At 44.1% G+C, this 23,190-nt stretch overlaps 2 protein-coding genes across 2 annotated transcripts; one reads left to right on the plus strand and one right to left on the minus strand.

The window, feature by feature from the left end:
• Positions 1 to 278: 278 nt before the first annotated feature.
• On the plus strand, positions 279 to 4,492 carry LOC109909817 (serine/arginine-rich splicing factor 10). The gene is made up of 6 exons (XM_020508860.2): positions 279 to 481; positions 1,754 to 1,858; positions 2,788 to 2,891; positions 3,167 to 3,350; positions 3,480 to 3,530; positions 3,708 to 4,492. Exons 1-6 carry the CDS (start codon positions 417 to 419, stop codon positions 3,934 to 3,936), a joined length of 738 nt encoding a protein of 245 aa, XP_020364449.1. The 5' UTR covers positions 279 to 416; the 3' UTR covers positions 3,937 to 4,492.
• A 14,387-nt stretch (positions 4,493 to 18,879) lies between these two features.
• Positions 18,880 to 23,190, minus strand: LOC109909826 (proline-rich nuclear receptor coactivator 2). The gene is made up of 3 exons (XM_020508872.2): positions 23,060 to 23,190; positions 22,279 to 22,497; positions 18,880 to 21,837 (listed from the first exon to the last, which is right to left on the minus strand). The coding sequence occupies exon 3, from the start codon at positions 21,809 to 21,811 to the stop codon at positions 21,341 to 21,343; it is 471 nt and encodes a 156-aa protein (XP_020364461.1). The 5' UTR covers positions 21,812 to 21,837; positions 22,279 to 22,497; positions 23,060 to 23,190; the 3' UTR covers positions 18,880 to 21,340.

Here is a 23,190-nt window from a genome sequence, read left to right on the forward strand (position 1 = left end):
GGCAAGTCAGTTAAGAACAAATTCTTATTTACAATGACGGCCAAACCCGGACGACGCTGGCCCTATGGGACTCCCAATCACGGCAGGATGTGTTGCAGCCTGGATTCGAACCAGGGACTGCAGTGACGCCTCTTGCACTGAGATGCAGTGCCCACTCGCCCTAATCTTGCCTAATTAGCGGGCCGGCCGTGGATACTCATCATTTAACATCTAAACACTCCTTGCCCAAAATACCAGATGCCCAAGCCACCCCTGGTGGGCTGGGCTAAAATAATGGTATTTGAGCCTGCGCGCTGGCCTCTGTTTGCCAATTGATGAGACTACCTCGCTGCTTTTTGCTACAGCTAGAACAAGTCCTATAATTTACTGATATTAAATTAGATTGGAAATTTCAACCGTAATAACAATATTTTACAATGGCTAGGTACATGAGACCACCTAACCCATCACTCTTCATTAGAAACATCTCCGACGAATCCAGGTAGCTATGATCGAATCATTCGGGCGTGTGAGGTACAGCTACGTTAGCTAGGTGGCTAAACTGTTGTTTACTGATTTTAGCTAGCTAGCATTTACAATGAAAACGTGTAGCTAAGTGTTGTCTGTTGCCTTAACGTTTTTCACCATATACAAAATTAAACTAGTTTAGCTATCCAACTAACGTTATCTGAAAAAGTTCGCTGATCTACTTATAGCTTTGATACAAAGCTTAGCAAGCTAACGTTAGCATGTCTGCTAGGCTGCACATGAGTTTGCACCAAATATAGTGGTGTGCACAAAAACAGGAGAGTTGTTTGAACCAACTATGAATAACCTAATTTAGCTGGCCATCCATCTATCTGCCAGGTTGCCGGCAGTGGTGGAAAAAAAAAGTTAATATACCTCAATAGAAAACGACTCAAGTCACCCAGTAAAATCCTACTTGGGTAAAAGTTTTTTTTAATAAAAAAAAATAGGTTTAAAATATACTTTAGTATCAAAAGGAAATGTAATTCCATAAATAGTAAGCATTACAAGTATAAATATAAATCTTTATATTAAGAACCAGACGGCACAATTTTAATCTTTTTTTAATTTACGGATAGCAAGGGGGGCACAGAAACTCGGGCATAATTTACAAAGCATGTGTGTTTAGTGAGTCTGTCAGATCAGATGCAATAAGGGATGACCAGGGATTTTCTCTTTAGGTCCCCGAATTAGACCGTTTTCTTGTCCTGCTTAAGCATTCAAAATGTAACTAGTACTTTTGGGTGTCAGGGAAAAAGTAAAAAATACATTTTCAAGAATGTAGTGACGTAAAAGTCGTTAAAAATATAAATACCCCCAAAAACTACTTAAGTTAAAATAAAGTACTACTTAAGTACTTTACATCACTGGTTGACTGTCTGTTTCTGCTCTTTTGCCAACTCCATATCATGGAGAACCAGTACCTGGTCTTAACTTGCATGCATGCATGCATGCATGCCAAACATGACAATGAGTGACAGGAGTTGGCATGATGGCACAGACAGACTGGCACTCAGGCTACCATCTACCTGGCTTGTAGTGCATGAAATACCTCTTGTCCGATGTCACATTTTATACCCACATTTCTATGGTAAGTAATTAAGCCAATTTAGTTTAATCTGAAGGTTCTCTTATTGGCCACAGTTGCAGGTTTGAACTTTGAATCACACTGGTTTAATATTTGCCTAAAAGGGTTGTACTTTACTGGCCATTACACTAAATGTCATGTCATTTCATAACACTTTAGGCCAGAGGAACTACGCCGTGAATTTGGTCGTTATGGGCCTATTGTAGATGTCTACATTCCACTTGACTTCTCTACACGGCGACCAAGAGGATTTGCTTACATTCAATATCCTTTCTCCTGATGTAATGTATTAATGAACATGTCTTTCATTCGGGGCATTATTATTATTCACACGTGGGGGTTATATTGACGATGTCACACGTCTTGAGTTTGCCTACTGTTTTGAAGTAATGATTGTATATTTTTCATAAAAATAGGCTATACTGGTTCATGGGAGGGGAACATTAACATTCAAACATAGTAAAATGTGTACAGACATTAATCAACATTTCCTCTCTTAAATAAATTGCTTCTGTTACCCTAGAAATGTTAGACATACAGTTCTGGAGAAACCCCAACAAAGAATGTAAAGGCTGGTGTAGAGTAGCTTCAAGCCAAAGGGACTACAATGATTTTGGGCGACACGAAATAGTGGGAAAAGAACACAGAGCAAAGTTAAAGCATGAAGATACAAGGAGAAAAGAGAGCACGAAGGCTTCCATTTGTCTGCCGAAGAAAATAAAAGGATGTATTGGGCTAAGACAAGCCAGAAATCAAGTTCTTCTGCCAAGCAGTTAGAGCGTTATGGTCAAGGTGAAGCTCAAAGGTCAAGCATGTTAAAGGTAACAAGCTTAATGTTTTGTATCCTACCAAATAGAAGCCTTACTCTTCACCTCCAAATATTTTGCTCTGTGTGTTTTGTTCTCTGTACAAAAGAGCAAGAAAATCATATCTGTATGATACCTTTAAGTGTATACAAGTTTACTGAAATAAGATTTCAATGTTACATTTGTATAGCCTTTGTTTTCATTACCTCCCCGAAACTTGAAAAGAAGTTTCAGCTTCATGTTGTTTTAAATCTTTTAGGTTACAATTATCCCATGTTGGCACACAATTGAAGGTCCCAGCCTCTCTACTTAATTAAAGTACATGTCTCCCCATTCCCACACCCCTTTCCACAAGTAAAAGTAAAAAGCCTTAACAGTCTGTAGCACATTCGAAGACGTGCGAGATGCAGAGGATGCCCTCCACAACCTGGACCACAAGTGGGTGTGTGGTCGACAGATCGAGATCCAGTTTGCACAGGGTGACCGAAAAAGTAAGAATGGGTTTTATTTAGGTGCCCTGTATGAGTGCACTATTTACTACCTACCAATCAATTCAACGTGAATTGTAAGTTTCACTGTCGGAACAGTTTACCCAAGAATCTAAGGAGAGTCTAACTAAGCCTACATCACTTTTAGCGGTAATATCTTGACTCGAGTCTCAGACTAGTGAAATCATTGCCAACCTGCATGCAAAATTATAATGAAAACCCTTCTTGCTCAACTCCTTGTGTCCAGTATTTAATTTGAATGACTCTTGTCCCTCCAGCCCCCAACCAGATGAAGACTAAGGAGAGCTCTCCTCGCAGAGGGTCCCGCAGCAGCTCCTTCTCCCGCTACGACGACTACGAACGCAGCGATGGCCGACGCAGACGCAGTCGCAGCTACGAAAGGCACCGGTCGCGCAGCCCTTCGTGCGACCGCCGTCCTCGGAGGTCAGAGAGCCCCAGAGAGTGAGTTCCTCTGACACTGAAATTAAACCACTGTTTCACTTGTCAAGTCATCTTCCCAAGGGGCATTCATTGCAGACCGAAGTGCCTTTGTATGCAGACTGGTTCTTACTTTCACTTTTCTCTCTACAGCTCTCGGTCAAATGGCAGGCACAGGCGAAGCAGAAGCCATGAAAATAACAGGTAGACCAATGTATACGACTCCGTATTCTGACTTACCTAACACGGCACAGTGCAATAAGATTGCATTTATACTGCATAGGCCTATGTGTTTTCAGAACACCATTTGTCAAGTCGGTGTATTCATTAGTGTGTTGACTGATTGTCCTGTTCATATCCCATCTTCCTTTTTTCTACCAGGTACAGGGGCCCTCCACGTGAACACCACAGGATGCACCACGCACCCCCGTCTCGTAACCGCTCGGCCTCCCGCTCCCCCTCTCATCCCAGATCCAGGCCCAAAGACACAAAGTCCCAGTCCAAATCCCCCAGCCCCGTCAAGGACTTCCACACCTCTTCTGGCTCCCAGAAACAGGCCTGTCGACGCTCCTACTCGAGATCTGTGTCCCGATCTCGCTCCAGATCCTAGGACCCCACCACCCTCAAACCCTGTTATTCTGTAGCTAAAGATGTTTTTGAATATGGTATCTAGTGAGTGGTTATTACACACCCCACCTCGGTTCATTAGTTGAGTTATCATGATATCTCTGGGCTGATACCATTCAACAGAGCTGGTTGTCCCTACAGATGGATAGTCATTTTTGTTAGTTCAGTTTCATTCACCTCTAAAGAAAAATTGGCTGTTTTTAATTTACCTTCATATCTGTTTAATTCTATTATTTGAGAACCCAATGGAATTAAGTTCAGCGCATAAGAATTGGTCAACTATGAAATGTCAAGGTACTGCTTGTTTTGAGCTAACCGGTATTAACCTCTGGCTATAGAAGTTGAGTGCAAAAACCCATTTATAAGAAAACAAGTTATCCATCTGGAGTTTGCAGTAATATCTAGCCATCAAGTTTACTGCTATTATTTTTGTACATTTGATGTAACTAAAGTCTGCATTTTTTTAAATCCGTTTTTATTTTGTTTGTTCAATTCTTGCTGCAGTGTTTTCTCTGTGGATTAAACATGTTAAGTTTTAACTTCTCAATCATTTGGGTTGTACAAAGATATCGCTCCATTGAAAGTATGGGCGAGACACCGGACAGTTTGTTAGGTACACTTATCTATTACCAGGGTCGCCCCCACCGCCTCCAGAACAGCCATTATTCCTATATTCTTCGGGCTATTCTACACGGTGTCACGTGTTCCACAACGATAATGGACCATGCTGGTGCAATGGCATCACGCAGATTGGACGGCGGGCGCTACGTTCCTACTGCAAACGGCCGTTCCAAAGATGCTCTTGAGTAAACTGAACTCGCGGTCATTTTTCCAGGTGATGTTTTTCATTATTGGTGATTGTGTGCTCACTGGAGCCGCTTCTTCTTGTGTTTAACTTATAGGAGTGGAACCCGGTGTGGTTGTCTTCTGCAATAGCCCATCGGTGACAAGCGTCAACGAGTTGTGCGTCGCTTAGGTCACTCTTGTTTTCTTCTAACTTTCAATTGAACAATAACAATGTCTCGATGCCTGCATGCTTTATATAGCAAGCCAAAGTTATGTGATTACGGTCTGTAGGAGCAATAAATTAAAACATGCGTGTGGCCTGGTGTATCTAATAAACTGGCCAATGGGTATTGACACGTTTAATTCTGTTCAACATCTGACTTTTTACCTGAACTTTTAATGTACCTTATTGGAAATATTTGTTTGTGTGTAATAAGACAAACTATGTAGACACCTGCTCGTCGATCATCTCATTAGAAAATTATGGAGTTGGTCGCCCTTCCATTGCTGCTATAACAGCCGCCACTCTTATGGGGAGACTTTCACTAGATTTTGGAAGATTGCTGTGGGTACTTGCTTCCATTCAGCCACGAGCATTTGTAGTGTTTGGGTGATTAGGCCCGGATCGCAGTCAGCGTTGCAATTCATCCCCAGGTTTAATGGTGTTGAGGTCAGGGCTCTGCAGGCCAGTCAAGTTCTTCATCGACGCCTCAACAAAAACATTTCTGTATGGATCTTGCTTTGTGCAAGGGAGCATTGTCATGCTGGAATGGGAAAGCGCCTTCCCCAAACTGTTGCCACAAAGTTGGAAGCACAGACTCGTCTAGAATGTCATTGTATGCTGTAGCGTTAAGATTTTCCATCACTGGAGTTAAGGGGACCTAGCCAGAACCATTATTCCTCCACCAAACCTTGGCAGTTCGCATCAACTGGCATCCGACAAATCCAGATTTGTCCGGACTGCCAAATGGTGAAACATGATTCGTCACTCCAGAGAACGTTACCATTTCAGCAGACACTTGGCATTGCGCTTGGTGATCTTAGGCTTGTGTGTGGTTGCTCGGCCATGGAAACCCATTTCATGAAGCTCCCAACGAACAGTTCTTGTGCTGACGTTGCTTCCAGAGATTTTGGAACATAGGACAGATGTGCTTCAGCACCTCTAGACGTTTCCACTTCACAATAGTGTTTGTCTATGGAGATTGCATGGATGTGTGCTCAATTTTATACACCTGTCAGCAACGGGTGTGGCTGAAATAAACAAATCCACTAATTTGAATGGGTATCCACATACTTTTCTATATATAGTGTATTTACTAGTGATGAGCACCATTTTGGAAAATCTATAAGTTGCATTTTTCCATTTGATATTGTTATCGGTTTGTATAAAATACATTGCAATTTGCAACCGAGTGAACGTTAACTTTTCTGTTCCCTTCCACGGCTCTGAAGTCCAGATAACTGCTTATGGATTGCCTTTTAGGCCAGGTGTCAATGTTCTAGCATAAACCTACCCAACCAGCTTGAATACAATGCGAAATCACATCCAGTTGATGGCCCATCAGCAGGCTGCTAAGAGGTCTGTGAGGGTTTTGTGCCTGCACGAACAGTCGTGTGCTTTACATAACGATATAGATTAACAGGAAGAATAACCCAATTTAAAAAGCCTTGCTGGCATCAATATCAAACAATATATCATTCCAAATGATTAATTATGATCCCGGCCCACCACGAATTGTTTGTTTGAAACGTCTAAAACACTGTCCCTGTTAAATTGTTACTGATCATTTAGGTCGAGGCCAGACTGATCCGTGGAGAACGGACACCATATTAGAATGGATAAATGTTGGTCAATACGCACGGGTGGGTGCTTAAATTAGTCCTATTTCACATATGTACAAGTGTATATTAATACGCATGTGTGAATTGGAAATTAGTTTTTTTTGCATATCCTAACTACCTCGAAACACCCCCGGAGAGTGTGATGTATAAAATACCCTATTTTCTACAACTAATTTGAACTTTTTGGCTATGCAATGACTACCAGTGGTCATAGTGCATTTCTACACATTTTGCATTGAGACAGAGAACATTTTGTATTTTTAAAGCAAATCACCTGCTATTCTACATATTTTGCCTTGACTTATGCTTTTGGGTGTTTTCCCATCGTAAATAATAAATAATATGGGTTGTGGGCCCCCTGGTCAGAATTAAGGCCCTGACTTCCACTGCTGTACAGACAGGCAGGTGCAAAGGCTATTTATATATTGATGAAAAGTTACTAACCATGTTTCCATCCAGCTTTTATGCAAGTAAAGTAGAAACTGGAAGTTTCGGTGTCATTTTATAAACGCTGACAGCTCATTTGTTTGTTCAACATGATATTCTTGTGTCGGTAAAATAAATGATACGGGAAACGGGTAGGATAGTAACCAGGTAGACAAGTTGAGAAAAAGTTCTCATTTGCAACTGCGACCTGGCCAAGATCAAGCAAAGCAGTTCGACACATACAACAACAGAGTTACACATGGAATAAACAAACATACAATCAATAATACAGTAGAAAAATGTATATGGAGCATGTGCAAATGAGGTAGGATAAGAGAGGTAAGTCAAATAGGCCATGGCGGCGAAGTAATTACAATATAGCAATTAAACACTGGAATGGTAGACTGTGCAGAAGATGTATGTGCAAGTAGAGATACTGGGGTGCAAAGGAGCAAGATAATAAATACAGTATGGGGAGATGAGGTAGATTGGATGGGCTAATTTACAGATGAGCTATGTACAGGTGCAGATATCTATGAGCTGCTCTGACAGCTGGTGAGGGAGGTAAGAGTCTCTAGCTTTAGTGATTTTTGCAGTTCATTCCAGTCATTGGCAGCCAAATGAAGAATTGGCTTTGGGGGTAACCAGTGAGAGATACCTGCTGGAGCACGTGCTACGGGTGGGTGCTGCTATGGTGACCAGTGAGCTGAGATAAGGCGGGGCTTTACCTAGCAGAGACTTGTAGATGACCTGGAGCCAGTGAGTTTGGCGACGAGTATGAAGCGAGGGCCAGCCAACGAGAGCGTACAGGTTGCAGTGGTGGGTAGTATATGGGGCTTTGGTGACAAAACGGATGGCACTGTGATAGACTACATCCAATTTGTTGAGTAGAGTGTTGGAGGCTATTTTGTAAATGACATCGCCGAAGTCGAGGATCGGTAGGATGGTCAGTTTTACGAGGGTATGTTTGGCAGCATGAGTGAAGGATGCTTTGTTGCGAAATAGGAAGCTGATTCTAGATTTAATTTTGGATTGGAAATGTTTAATGTGAGTCTGGAAGGAGGGTTTACAGTCTAACCAGACACCTAGGTATTTGTAGTTGTCCACATATTCTAAGTCAGAACCGTCCAGAGTAATGATGCTGGACGGGCGGGCAGGTGCGGGCAGCGATCGGTTGAAGAGCATGCATTTCGCTTTACTTGCATTTAAGAGCAGTTGGAGGCCACGGAAGGAGAGATGTATGGCATTGAAGCTCATTTGGAGGTTAGTTAACACAATGTCCAAAGAAGGGCCAGAAGTATACAGAATGGTGTCATCTGTGTAGAGGTGGATCAAAGAATCACCAGCAGCGAAAGCGACATTATTGATGTAACCAGGTAGACTAGGTATATAACTCATATCGAAGTAAATTTGGAGTCACGTGATGATCCATGATCCACGTGTGGTCCATATAATTGAGCAACAGATGAAATAAATGATGAACTTCACAGGGTGGTGAAAGTGCACGGTGATGAGCTTGATGCTGCTTTCCAATAAATATGGAGGGTCTTATTCTGGTGACAAGATGATCGGTACATGACTGCCATTTGACAAGTAAAAATATTCTCACTCTCATCCATAAACTCATTATGTAGACTAGACAATGCACAAACCGTTCCAAGCCCAGTGTCGATCCCGACGCATGTCTTGTATTCAAGATCCTCAATGGCCTGGCTCCCCCTCCACTCAATATTTTTGTTAAACAGAAAACCCAGACATATGGCAGCAGATCCACAAGGTCTGCCATGAGAGGTGACTGTATAGTTCCCCTAAGGAAAAGCACCTTTAGTAAATCTGCATTCTCTGTGAGAGCTTCCCATGTCTGGAATACACTGCCATCAGACACACATAACTGCACCACATATCACACTTTCACAAAATGCTTGAAGACATGGCTAAAGGTCAATCAGATTTGTGAACATAATCCCTAGCTGTGTGTTGCCACTCCATGTTGTCTGTTGTCTGTAGCTTGTGAGGTGTGGAAACACTTTGTTGCTTTTATGAATTTTGTCTTGCTGCTTTTTGTTTTATGCTGCTCTGTCTGTATGCTACGTCTTGCTTGTCCTATGTTGCTCTGTCTGTATGCTATGTCTTGCTTGTCCTATGTTGCTATGTCTTGCTTGTTCTATGTTGCTATTGTCTATATTGTAATTGTTTTTAATAACCTGCCCAGGGACTGCGGTTGAAAATTAGCCGGTTGGCTAAAACCGGCACTTTTACTGAAATGTTGATTAATGTGCACTGTCCCTGTAAAAATAAAATAAACTCAAACTCAGTGTTGACGCATATGCTATTGAACAAAACAGTTGTGACAAAACTATCAGTTGAGTTGAAAATGCGCTGGAAACCCATTGAACTTTAGATTTGTATTCAGTGCATGAAAATTTAAGTGAAACTCTGACTTTAGCATCACACCTGGAGGAAACCTGGCACCATCCCTACGGTCAAGCATGGTGGTGGCAGCATCATGCTGTGGGGATGTTTTTCAGCGGCAAGGACTGGGAGACTAGTCAGGATCGAGGGAAAGATCAATGGAGCAAAGTACAGGGAGATTCTTGATGAAAACCTGCTCCAGAGCGCTCAAGATCTCGGACTGGGGCAAAGGTTCACCTCCTAACAGGACAACGACCCTAAGCACGCAGCCAATACAACGCAGTAGTGGCTTGGGGACAAGTCTCTGAAAGTACTTGAGTGGCCCAGCCAGAGACCGAACTTGAACCCAATCTAACATCTCTGGAGATCTGAAAATAGCTGTGCAGCGACGCTCCCCATCCAACCTGACAGAGCTTGAGAGGATCTGCAGAGAATGTGAGAAACTCCCCAAATACAGGCGTGCCAAGCTTGTAGCATCATACTCAAAAAGATTCAAGGCTGTAATCTCTGCCAAAGGTGCTTTAACAAAGTACTGACAATTTGCAAGAATGTCTAAACTGTTTTTGTTTTGTCATTATGGGGTATTGTGTGTAAATTGAGGGAAAAACAATTTAATATATTTTAGAATAAGGTTGTAACATAACAAAATATGGACAAAGTCGGAATACTTTCTGAATGCACTGTATGCATATTATGGACAGTATTTGGATAGAATATGTATTAAATCTGAAGAAAACGTAGGATAGAATATTATGTGCAGCAAAAGTTGAATAGGATGGCACCGGAGAACAATGCTGACATTTTACGTATTCCTAACCAATTGTGTGTTTTTGTTATTTTATTTGCATTTGTTTAACTTATTTTTTTAACTTATTTTGTACATAATGTAGCTGCTACCGTCTCTTATGACCGAAAATAACTTCTGGGCATCAGAACTGTGATTACTCACCACGGACTGGCAGAACCCTTTTTTTTCTTTAACTTAACGAGTCCGACGAGCCCGACGTGAATGATATACTGCTTTACCGGGAACAGGCCCAGATCCCCGTCATTTGCGTGAAAAGAAGGGAGAGAAAAAGGGGCCAGAGGGTTGGCTGCCTTCTGAGAATTCATAGGCGATCGAATAAACCCCCACTTCCTTCCATTCTGCTAGCAAATATGCAATCTTTGGAAAATAAAATCGATGACCTACGCGGAAGATTAAACTACCAACGGGACGTTTAAAACTGCAATATCTCATGCTTCACGGAGTCGAGGCTGAACGACGACATTATCAACATACAGCTGGCTGGTTATACGCTGTATTGGCAGGACAGAACAGCGGCGTCTGGTAAGACAAGGGGCGGCGGACTATGTATTTTAGTAATTAACAGCTGGTACACAATATCTAAGGAAGTATCGAGGTTTTGCTCGCCTGAGGTAGAGTATCTCATGATAAGCTGTAGACCACACTGTCTACCTAGAGAGTTATCTGTATTATTCGTATTCCGCCATAAGCAAACAGCTCACCCAGAGGCGGCACTCCTAGTAGCCGGGGACTTTAATGCAGGGAAACTTTAATCCGTCTTACCAAATTTCTATCAGCATGTTAAATGTGCAACCAGAGGCAAAAAAAACTCTGGACCACCTTTACTCAACACACACAGAGACGCATACAAAGCTCTCCCTCCATTTGGCAAAGCTGACAATAATTCTATCCTCCTGATGCTTACAAACAAAAAATTAAAGCAGGAAGCACCAGTGACTCAATCAATAAAACAGTGGACAGACGAAGCAGATGCTAAGCTACAGGACTGTTTTGCTAGCACAGACTGGAATGTGTTCCGGGATTCCTCCGATGGCACTGAGGAGGACACCACATCAGTCATTGGCTTCATCAATAAGTGCATTGATTACGTCGTCCCCACAGTGACCGTACATACCCCAACCAGAAGCCATGGATTACAGGCAACATCCACACTGAGCTAAAGGCTAGAGCTGCCGCATTCAAGGAGCGGGACTCTAACCTGGAAGCTTATAAGAAATTCCGCTATGCCCTAAGATCGTATCGTACTACACCGGCTCTGACGTTAGGTGGATGTGGCAGGGCTTGCAAACCATTACAGACTACAAAGGGAAGCATAGCCGAGAGCTGCCCAGTGACACAAGCCTACCAGATGAGCTAAACTACTTTTATGCTCGCATCGAGGCAAATAACAAACATGTATGAGAGAGCACCAGCTGTTCCGGACGACTGTGTGATCAAACTCTAAATAGGTCAACATTTTCAACCTCTTCCTGTCTGAGTCTGTAATACCAACATGTTTTAAGCAGACAACCATAATCCCTGTGCCCAAGAACACTAAGGTAACCTGCCTAAATGACTACCGACCCGTAGCACTCACGTCTGTAGCCATGACCGGCTTTGAAAGGCTGGTCATGGCTCACATCAACACCATTATCCCAGAAACCCTAGACCCACTGCAATTTGCATACCGCCCCAACAGATCCACAGATGATGCAATCTCTATTGCACTCCACACTGCCCTTTCCCACCTGGACAAAAGAAACACCTGTGTGAGAATGATATTCATTGACAGCAGCTCATTGTTCCCTCTTTTACACTGCTACTCTGTTGTTATCATCTTATGCATAGTCACCTCAACGAACCGGGGGGCACATCGACTCTGTACCGGTACCCCCTTGTGTAGTCTCGTTATTGTTATTTTACTGCTGCTCTTTAATTACTTGTTACTTTTATGTCTTATTCTTACACATATATACACTGCTCAAAAAAATAAAGGGAACACGTAAACAACACAATGTAACTCCAAGTCAATCACACTTCTGTGAAATCAAACTGGCCACCTAGGAAGCAACACTGATTGACAATAAATTTCACATGCTGTTGTGCAAATGGAATAGACAACAGGTGGAAATTATAGGCAATTAGCAAGACACCCCCAATAAAGGAGTGGTTCTGCAGGTGGTGACCACAGACCGACCACTTCTCAGTTCCTATGCTTCCTGGCTGATGTTTGGGTCACTTTTGAATGCTGGCGGTGCTTTCACTCTAGTGGTAGCATGAGACGGAGTCTACAACCCACACAAGTGGCTCAGGTAGTGCAGCTCATCCAGGATGGCACATCAATGCGAGCTGTGGCAAGAAGGTTTGCTGTGTCTGTCAGCGTAGTGTCCAGAGCATGGAGGCGCTACCAGGAGACAGGCCAGCACATCAGGAGACGTGGAGGAGGCCGTAGGAGGGCAACAACCTAGCAGCAGGACCGCTACCTCCGCCTTTGTGCAAGGAGGAGCAGGAGGAGCACTGCCAGAGCCCTGCAAAATGACCTCCAGCAGGCTACAAATGTGCATGTGTCTGCTCAAACGGTCAGAAACAGACTCCATGAGGGTGGTATGAGAGCATGACGTCCACAGGTGGGGGTTGTGCTTACAGCCCAACACCGTGCAGGACATTTGGCATTTGCCAGAGAACACCAAGATTGGCAAATTCGCCACTGGCGCCCTGTGCTCTTCACAGATGAAAGCAGGTTCACACTGAGCACATGTGACAGACGTGACAGAGTCTGGAGACGCCGTGGAGAACGTTCTGCTGCTTGCAACATCCTCCACCATGACCGGTTTGGCGATGGGTCAGTCATGGTGTGGGGTGGCATTTCTTTGGGGGGCCGCATAGCCCTCCATGTGCTCGCCAGACGTAGCCTGACTGCCATTAGGTACCGAGATGAGATCCTCAGACCCCTTGTGAGACCATATGCTGGTGCGGTTGGCCCTGAGTTCCTCCTAATGCAAGACAATGCTAGACCTCATGTGGCTGGAGTGTGTCAGCAGTTCCTGCAAGAGGAAGGCATTGATGCTATGGACTGGCCCGCCCGTTCCCCAGACCTGAATCCAATTGAGCACATCTGGGACATCGTGTCTCGCTCCATCCGGAAAAGCGGATGCTTTAGTCCAGGTCTGGGAGGAGATCCCTCAGGAGACCATCCGCCACCTCACGTTGCACCACAGACTGTCCAGGAATTGGCGGATGCTTTAGTCCAGGTCTGGGAGGAGATCCCTCAGGAGACCATCCGCCACCTCATCAGGAGCATGCCCAGGCGTTGTCGGGAGGTCATACAGGCACTGTGGAGGCCACACACACTACTGAGCCTCATTTTGACTTGTTTTAAGGACATTACATCAAATTTGGATCAGCCTGTAGTGTGGTTTTCCACTTTAATTTAGAATGTGACTCCAAATCCAGACCTCCATGGGTTGATACATTTGATTTCCATTTATAACTTTTGTGTGATTTTGTTGTCTGCACATTCAACTATGTAAAGAAAAAAGTATTTAATAAGAATATTTAATTAATTCAGATCTTGGATGTGTTATTTTAGTGTTCCCTTAATTTTTTTGAGCAGTGTATATATATGTTATTTTTTTTATTTTTTTTTTAGCCATTGTTGGTTAGGGCTTGTAAGTAAGCATTTCACTGTAATTGTATTCAGAGCATGTCACTAATAACATTTGATTTGACTAGAATACAGTATATTAAACGTCCCTTTTTCAGGACCATGTCTTTCAAAGATAATTCATAAAAATCCAAATAACTTCACTGACAAGTCGTGGTTTTGTCTCACCAGCGGTGATGGTCGGATTCGTGTTTATCGTCGAAGGATGCCTGTACTCTGGAGCGGGATCGATTTGGAGGTGGAGGGTCCGTCATGGTCTGGGGCGGTGTGTCAAAGCATCATCGGACTGAACTTGCTGTCATTGCAGGCAATCTCAATGCTGTGCGTTACAGGGAAGACATCCTCCTCTCTCATGTTGTACCCTTCCTCCAGGCTCCTCCTGACATGACCCTACAGCATGACAATGCCACCAGCCATACTGATTGTTCTGTGCGTGATTTGATGCAAGACAGGAATGTTAGGGTCCTGCCAACCCAGATCTCAATCCCGTCTGGGACCTGTTGGATCGGAGGGTGAGGGCTAGGGCTCTTCCCCCCAGAAATGTCCAGGAACTTGCAGGTGCCTTGGTGGAAGAGTGGGGTAACATCTCACAGCAAGAACTGGCAAATCTGGTGCAGTCCATGAGGAGATGCACTGCAGGGCTTAATGCAGCTGGTGGCCACACCAGATACTGACTGTTACTTTTGACCCCCCCCCCCCCCCCCTTTGTTCAGGGACACATTATATTTCTGTTAGTCACATGTCTGTGGAACTTGTTCAGTTTATGTCTCAGTTGTTGAATCTTATGTTCATACAAATATTTACACGTGAAGTTTGCTAAAAATAAACAGTTGACAGTGAGAGGACATTTCTTTTTTTGCTGAGTTTACATATGAAATGGGTACAACCATATGTAAACAAAGTGACCCGTGTCTATGTACATAGGGCAGCAGCCTCTAAGGTGGAGGGTTGAGTAACCGGGTGGAAGCCGGCCTGTGACAGTGACTGAGTTCAGGCCAGGGTACTGGGTGGAGGCTGGTTTGAGAGAGAAGCTGTTTTTCAGTCTCTTGGTCCCAGCTTTGATGCACCTGTATTGATCTCACCTTCTGGATGATAGAGGGAACAGACTGTGGCAGCTGAAGTCCTTGATCTTCTTGGCCTTCCTGTGACACCGGGTGCTGTTGGGCGGACTGCATCACCCTCTAGATAGCCCTGCGGATGCGGATGGTGCAGTTGCCGTACCTGGCAGTGATACAGCCCGACAGGACGATGTTGCACCACCTCGGTCTGTGTGGGTGGACCATTTCAGATTGTCAGTGATGTGTATGCTGAGGAACTTGGAAGATTTTCACCTTCTCCACTGCGGCCTTGATGTGAGTGTGTTACATTTATTTATTTATTTTTTATTTCACCTTTATTTAACCAGGTAGGCTAGTTGAGAACAAGTTCTCATTTGCAACTGCAACCTGGCCAAGATAAAGCATAGCAGTGTGAGCATACAACAGAGTTACACATGGAGTAAACAATTAACAAGTCAATAACACAGTAGAAAACAAAGGGGGGGTCTATATACAATGTGTGCAAAAGGCATGAGGAGGTAGGCAAATAATTACAATTTTGCAGATTAACACTGGAGTGATAAATGATCAGATGGTCATGTACAGGTAGAGATATTGGTGTGCAGAAGAGCAGAAAAGTAAATAAATAAAAACAGTATGGGGATGAGGTAGGTGAAAAGGGTGGGCTATTTACCAATAGACTATGTACAGCTGCAGCGATCGGTTAGCTGCTCAGATAGCTGATGTTTGAAGTTGGTGAGGGAGATAAAAGTCTCCAACTTCAGCGATTTTTGCAATTCGTTCCAGTCACAGGCAGCAGAGTACTGGAACGAAAGGCGGCCAAATGAGGTGTTGGCTTTAGGGATGATCAGTGAGATACACCTGCTGGAGCGCGTGCTACGGATGGGTGTTGCCATCGTGACCAGTGAGCTGAGATAAGGCGGAGCTTTACCTAGCATAGACTTGTAGATGACCTGGAGCCAGTGGGTCTGGCGACGAATATGTAGCGAGGGCCAGCCGACTAGAGCATACAAGTCGCAGTGGTGGGTGGTATAAGGTGCTTTAGTGACAAAACGGATGGCACTGTGATAGACTGCATCCAGTTTGCTGAGTAGAGTGTTGGAAGCCATTTTGTAGATGACATCGCCGAAGTCGAGGATCAGTAGGATAGTCAGTTTTACTAGGGTAAGCTTGGCGGCGTGAGTGAAGGAGGCTTTGTTGCGGAATAGAATGCCGACTCTTGATTTGATTTTCGATTGGAGATGTTTGATATGAGTCTGGAAGGAGAGTTTGCAGTCTAGCCAGACACCTAGGTACTTATAGACGTCCACATATTCTAGGTCGGAACCATCCAGGGTGGTGATGCTAGTCGGGCATGCAGGTGCAGGCAGCGACCGGTTGAAAAGCATGCATTTGGTTTTACTAGCGTTTAAGAGCAGTTGGAGGCCACGGAAGGAGTGTTGTATGGCATTGAAGCTTGTTTGGAGGTTAGATAGCACAGTGTCCAAAGACGGGCCGAAAGTATATAGAATGGTGTCGTCTGCGTAGAGGTGGATCAGGGAATCGCCCGCAGCAAGAGCAACATCATTCGGCCCGAGAATTGAACCCTGTGGCACCCCCATAGAGACTGCCAGAGGACCGGACAGCATGCCCTCCGATTTGACACACTGAACTCTGTCTGCAAAGTAATTGGTGAACCAGGCAAGGCAGTCATCCGAAAAACCGAGGCTACTGAGTCTGCCGATAAGAATATGGTGATTGACAGAGTCGAAAGCCTTGGCAAGGTCGATGAAGACGGCTGCACAGTACTGTCTTTTATCGATGGCGGTTATGATATCGTTTAGTACCTTGAGTGTGGCTGAGGTGCACCCATGACCGGCTCGGAAACCAGATTGCACAGCGGAGAAGGTACGGTGGGATTCGAGATGGTCAGTGACCTGTTTGTTGACTTGGCTTTCGAAGACCTTAGATAGGCAGGGCAGGATGGATATAGGTCTGTAACAGTTTGGGTCCAGGGTGTCTCCCTCTTTGAAGAGGGGCATGACTGCGGCAGCTTTCCAATCCTTGGGGATCTCAGACGAGATGAAAGAGAGGTTGAACAGGCTGGTAATAGGGGTTGCGACAATGGTGGCGGATAGTTTCAGAAATAGAGGGTCCAGATTGTCAAGCCCAGCTGATTTGTACGGGTCCAGGTTTTGCAGCTCTTTCAGAACATCTGCTATCTGGATTTGGGTAAAGGAGAACCTGGAGAGGCTTGGGCGAGGAGCTGCGGGGGGGGCGGAGCTGTTGGCCGAGGTTGAAGTAGCCAGGCGGAAGGCATGGCCAGCCGTTGAGAAATGCTTATTGAAGTTTTCGATAATCATGGATTTATCAGTGGTGACCGTGTTACCTAGCCTCAGTGCAGTGGGCAGCTGGGAGGAGGTGCTCTTGTTCTCCATGGACTTCACAGTGTCCCAGAACTTTTTGGAGTTGGAGCTACAGGATGCAAACTTCTGCCTGAAGAAGCTGGCCTTAGCTTTCCTGACTGACTGCGTGTATTGGTTCCGGACTTCCCTGAACAGTTGCATATCACGGGGACTATTCGATGCTATTGCAGTCCGCCACAGGATGTTTTTGTGCTGGTCGAGGGCAGTCAGGTCTGGGGTGAACCAAGGGCTGTATCTGTTCTTAGTTCTGCATTTTTTGAACGGAGCATGCTTATCTAAAATGGTGAGGAAGTTACTTTTAAAGAATGACCAGGCATCCTCAACTGACGGGATGAGGTCAATGTCCTTCCAGGATACCCGGGCCAGGTCGATTAGAAAGGCCTGCTCACAGAAGTGTTTTAGGGAGCGTTTGACAGTGATGAGGGGTGGTCGTTTGACTGCGGCTCCGTAGCGGATACAGGCAATGAGGCAGTGATCGCTGAGATCCTGGTTGAAGACAGCGGAGGTGTATTTGGAGGGCCAGTTGGTCAGGATGACGTCTATGAGGGTGCCCTTGTTTACAGAGTTAGGGTTGTACCTGGTGGGATCCTTGATGATTTGTGTGAGATTGAGGGCATCTAGCTTAGATTGTAGGACTGGCGGGGTGTTAAGCATATCCCAGTTTAGGTCACCTAACAGAACAAACTCTGAAGCTAGATGGGGGGCGATCAATTCACAAATGGTGTCCAGGGCACAGCTGGGAGCTGAGGGGGGTCGGTAGCAAGCGGCAACCGTGAGAGACTTATTTCTGGAGAGAGTAATTTTCAAAATTAGTAGTTCGAACTGTTTGGGTATGGACCTGGAAAGTATGACATTACTTTGCAGGCTAACTCCTCCCCCTTTGGCAGTTCTATCTTGACGGAAGATGTTATAGTTGGGTATGGAAATCTCTGCTATCCATGATCAGCTCCTTTGTTTACATTGAAGTTACTTTCCTGACACCACTCACCCAAAGCCCTCACCTCCCTGTTGGATGGCTCACCGTTGGTAATCATGCCTACCACCTGTCATCTGCCAACTTGATTGAGTTGGAGGTGTGCATGGCCACACAGGAAGTACGAGAGGGGGCTGAGCAGGCACCCCTGTTGAGGATCAGCGTAGTGGGGGTGTTATTTCCTTACTTCACCACCTGGGGGCAGCCCATCAGGAAGTCTAGGACCCAGTTGCACAGGGCGTGGTGCAGACCCAGGGCTTAATAAAACTTGGAGGGTACCATGCCATTGAAGGCTGAGCTGTAGAAGAAAAATATATATAGTCTCTTACATATGGATCCATCCAGACAAGAGGAATACCTTGGGATGGTATGCAAATTGCAGTGGGTCTAGTGTGAAGAGATCCTTAACTAGTCTGAAAGAACTTCATGGAGTGCTACAGTTACTTGAGGATATCAGTATTCTATGATAATTTAATTATCAGTATAACAGTTTCAAATAAATACAGTAAGCTGTACTAAAATGTTGGAAATGACTTGGAATAATGAGTGCATTCAGAAAAAGACAGACAAAAGTAGGGGGGGAAAGGGAAGGGATTTTATTTTTTGGGGTTTACTTTTTGATAAGACCAATTAAAGCAGTGCTTTGTTTTTTGTTTTTTTAAGTCAAATTCAATCAAGTCTGGACATGTGGCAAAATTTCATATTCATTGGTGACAGTAAACAAAATGGGACAAATTAAAAGCCAATTTGTTAAGAAACACTTGAGTTTCAAATTTAGGACAAAGACTTATATATGTATGAATCATTAGCAGAAAACAGAACACATCTTTGTTCTTAAAAAAGACAATGCATTTAAAAACACAGAACAAAACAAAGGCAGATGAAACCAGGATGACAATAACATACGGCCAAATTCAATTATCTTCTGGCAGAAGAACAGCAGATAACTGAAGGTGGGTTTTAGACAAACATTTTTGGTCAATGAATCACATCACAAAATATCAAATGTCGATCAACAACAGAATTTCGCAATGTTGGGTTAAAATGTAGGCACAATCAAGTCGAACAACTCAATTCAGGGCACGTTTTCCAGACAGATCATAAGTAGTCCTGAAAAAACAACATTCAAATGGAGACTATCCATTGAAATAGTTGTTTTAATCCAGGTTTGGGGTCAATCTGTCTGGGAAACCAGTCCCCAGCAGCTGTCTTCAGGCTGTAGCACACCTGGAAACCAAAATAATATAACAATTCATACATATCCAAGTCTCCTCAAAGGGTCAAATGTAAGCCAAGTTTCTTTTGCACAATGCATTTTTTTGCCATCCACTGTGCATAATAAAAATAAAAAACATGTGCAAGATTAGACATTACACAGTGAAGGGGTATTGACAAATGCTATAGGCAGATTCTTTTTTACAAAAATATTCCGTATTTGAAGTCAAGACATGTCCTTAGCATGACTTATACATTCAGTGTTATTACTAAAAAATACTTTATCAAGCAGGTTTAAAAACACACTGCTAAATGTACATATGCTGCAAGTATTTTTTTTACACATTTCATTATTTACATGGCTCTTTTTCTTTAACTTATATCAAGCTCGTGAGCTCCGTTTTGTCGTCTCTCAGATGGCCATTACAGTTCCCATTCAGCAAAGGAAATAAGACTGCCTCCCTTCAAATTAGAACCTAAAGGGAGATAGTCAATTAACCACCCACTGATAAAAAGGGCCTCTCAGCCTGTAACTTATAAAAACTATTTTGATTGCAGTGCAAGAAGAGTAGGGTGCAGAAAGCAGTGAGTATCTGGAGATTACTGCTGGAGACTTTAAAAATGTAAACAGATCCACACTGGCCTTGCGCCGAACGTCCTCTGTGCCACGCACGTCTCTCAACGTTGCACTTCCTCGTAAGAAACTGCCACACAGCAAACAGGGCCATGGCTCAGGAGATCGAGGTCGTGAAACTTACAGTTCCACGTTCCTGTTGAATCTGGCCCTCCTCTGCATTGTTTACTGTGTGGGGTTTCGGTAGGGAGATAGTTTGAAAGTGGCTAATAGCAGTACTGATTGCGTTGGGGAAAAAGTGACCCAGAGGACCAAATTCTCTGTTCCACGCAAGCCAACGTGGTTGATATGGCACTGGTAACCACGTCAGACATACAAGGGAGAGATGGTGAAAAAAATGACAGCAAAAGACATTCGTTTGGTTAAGACAAAACTGACTCATTGATTAATAACCACATCACAAATAGACAAAATAATTGTATGATAGCGCTGCAGGCCTTGGACCAGAACAACTGCCATAGTGCAGAGCGCACAGCGCAATAAAAAAGTACAGGAGTTGAACGTCCAAGGCCTGTGTGCCATGGCCTCTACACTTCAGTTTGAGGTTATACTTGTGACCTGTACTCACTACTACAGCGGATTCCCTCCTGAAAGAAAGCTCTGGTTTCCCTGTAGAACAGAGGATTTTACATCCTCCCCCAAAACCAGAGGGAAAACAGTAAGTCAAACGAAAGAAAATGCTACTATTGTAGATTGTGCTTCAGGCAGCACCAGGTTGTCAGAGGTGAAATCCTTAATGATTAACAGAACTTAACGTGGCAAAGAATTACCAGTCCACAAAAATGGACTGTAAATGAGACTGCATTAACATGTTATTACTAACAGTATCCAACCTTACCGTTTGGGAAGAAAAACCCACAGAATTGCTATAACAGCCAACAAAAAAACAACAAAACAGAGCACAAATACGAAGGATATCCAGTTCATCGTTAGTGACAGAAACAGACTCCAATGAGAGCATTCTCCCCCACCAACAAGGCTGCAGCGCTGTAATACCTGTGGTTCTCAAAAAAAGAGAAAAGGGGGACAAACAGCTGCAGAGATGTCCCTACAACATGCCTACCACCCTTCGAACACCTCAACCTAAAATAGCCAAAAGTATATTACAACGCTGGGGCGTTCAAGGCAGGCAGGAGCCTTCGTTCACACGTTGGCTTTGAAAGGTCAGGATATGAGAGTCCATCTCTAGGCATGCACCTTGAGGAGGCTCTTCAGCTGGAAGGCCATCATCTCCCTGCTGTCACGAGTACCCATGGGGACCCAGTGGCTGGGGGGCTTGGGCAGCACACTGGGGCAGGGTGGCTCGCTGAACTTGGCCCCTGCATAGCTCGGGCCGCCACACTGGGCGGCCAGAAGTGTGTTCAGGTGGGACACGGCGCCCTCCCAATTCTGATCGTAGGCGTTGGCAAAACGGACAGAAGTGTTTATCTTCTCAGCTGACGCGGCCAGCCGCGCCTCTGGGAACCAGGGGTAGGCTGCGCCCTTGCGGTGGCCATGTTGGTGAGGACCTCCCGCCGCCCCCGAGGATGCTACGGTTGTCACTCCATTCTGATCACGGACAACTCTCTGCTTGGCCCGGCCCAGCTGATGGTTCTTCTTGGGCAATGGGCGCTCTGGGTGGGACACTGGAATGTTGTACCTCTCTCCACCTCCCATACTGTACTTCCCAGACTATGTGTCACCTGAAGGAGGAATACATTTACAAACAAATCTATAAAAAAAATACATTGAAGCAACTCATTTCTAACATTTACAATTTAGTTATCCAGAACTTACAAGTGGCTTGCTCAAGGGCATAGAGGTGTTTCACCTATTAAACTCAGGCAACTCAGGGATTCGAACCAGCGGCATTCCAACGCTCTTAATGCTAAGCGAACGTTACCTGCAGCCCAACAATTAAACATGACAATTGTCCCCGGTTGACAACACCGCTTTACCAATATGGTTGAAAAAAAATATATGCGTAGTTTATATTTAAGACGGGCAAAATATAATTATTAACAGAACTGCTGGAACAAATGTGCATTACTGAAGTTACTTCAATGAGCTCAATTGGGCTACGTGCGAAAGATCAGCCCTTCCCCCACCCGACAGCAAAAAACACTGTAGCAGCCAATGCCTACCTCTTTGTTGTTAGAAAGTTGAATGTGCAGAGATGCTTCCTTCTTAATTTCTCCTTTCCAATTGGGCTCCAGGTCCTCGAAGTAGTCTTCGGTCTACTTCTCGCTGCACTTTTAGGTCCAGCAAGATCTGGAGTTGTCATGTGCCAATGAGCGTCGTTTTCCCGTGAAGCCGAGTAGAACATCAATTCACTTCAGCGCACGAATATGCTCAAAGCCGATCTAAACGATACATGATTTTTTTTAGAAATACTCCGAGTAAAATAGAACGACACTGCTCCAAGTATGTAAACTGTTGATGTTACAAATTGAGAATGGGCCCAGTTCTCATGTGACAAACATGCATCTTCACAAAGCTAACTACGTTCTACAAACTGTCTGGTATAATTCATACACTGGTAGCAACATAATACATATTGGTTAACTGGAAAATAAAGCAGGTAGCCAACTAGCGTCCATGTTTAGCTATGTAAAGCCACGACGTAAACAACGAATAATGCTTTCACTGGCGTGGAAGATAACGTTACGTTAGCTTGCTGGAAAGAGCGACTGATGTTCACTTTAACTGAATACATTTTTTAAATACACCTAGATTAGCCATCATTTGTGCTTGTTAACATTACTAAAGTTTGATGATAACACTGAATACATCTTTGTAAGTAAAAGCCGTCTATCTAGGTCACTTCTCTGGCAACAAAACAAAGAACGCCACTCATAAGTCATATGGTGTCACAAAATTCTAGCTAAATTAACTTAGCCAATTTAGCTAAACACCGGCTCTTACCGACTTCCTCAGGCTTAGTTGGTAAAAGCCCTTTATCAGAGATTGTTGAATTGACGTCTGAACTCTCTGAATCTAGAAATGTGTGTATATCTCTATTCCCTCTCGACTGTCTGATTTGCAACAAAATGGAA

This window comes from Oncorhynchus kisutch, linkage group LG2 (assembly GCF_002021735.2).
Source record: "Oncorhynchus kisutch isolate 150728-3 linkage group LG2, Okis_V2, whole genome shotgun sequence".
Classification (NCBI taxonomy): Eukaryota; Metazoa; Chordata; class Actinopteri; order Salmoniformes; family Salmonidae; genus Oncorhynchus; species Oncorhynchus kisutch.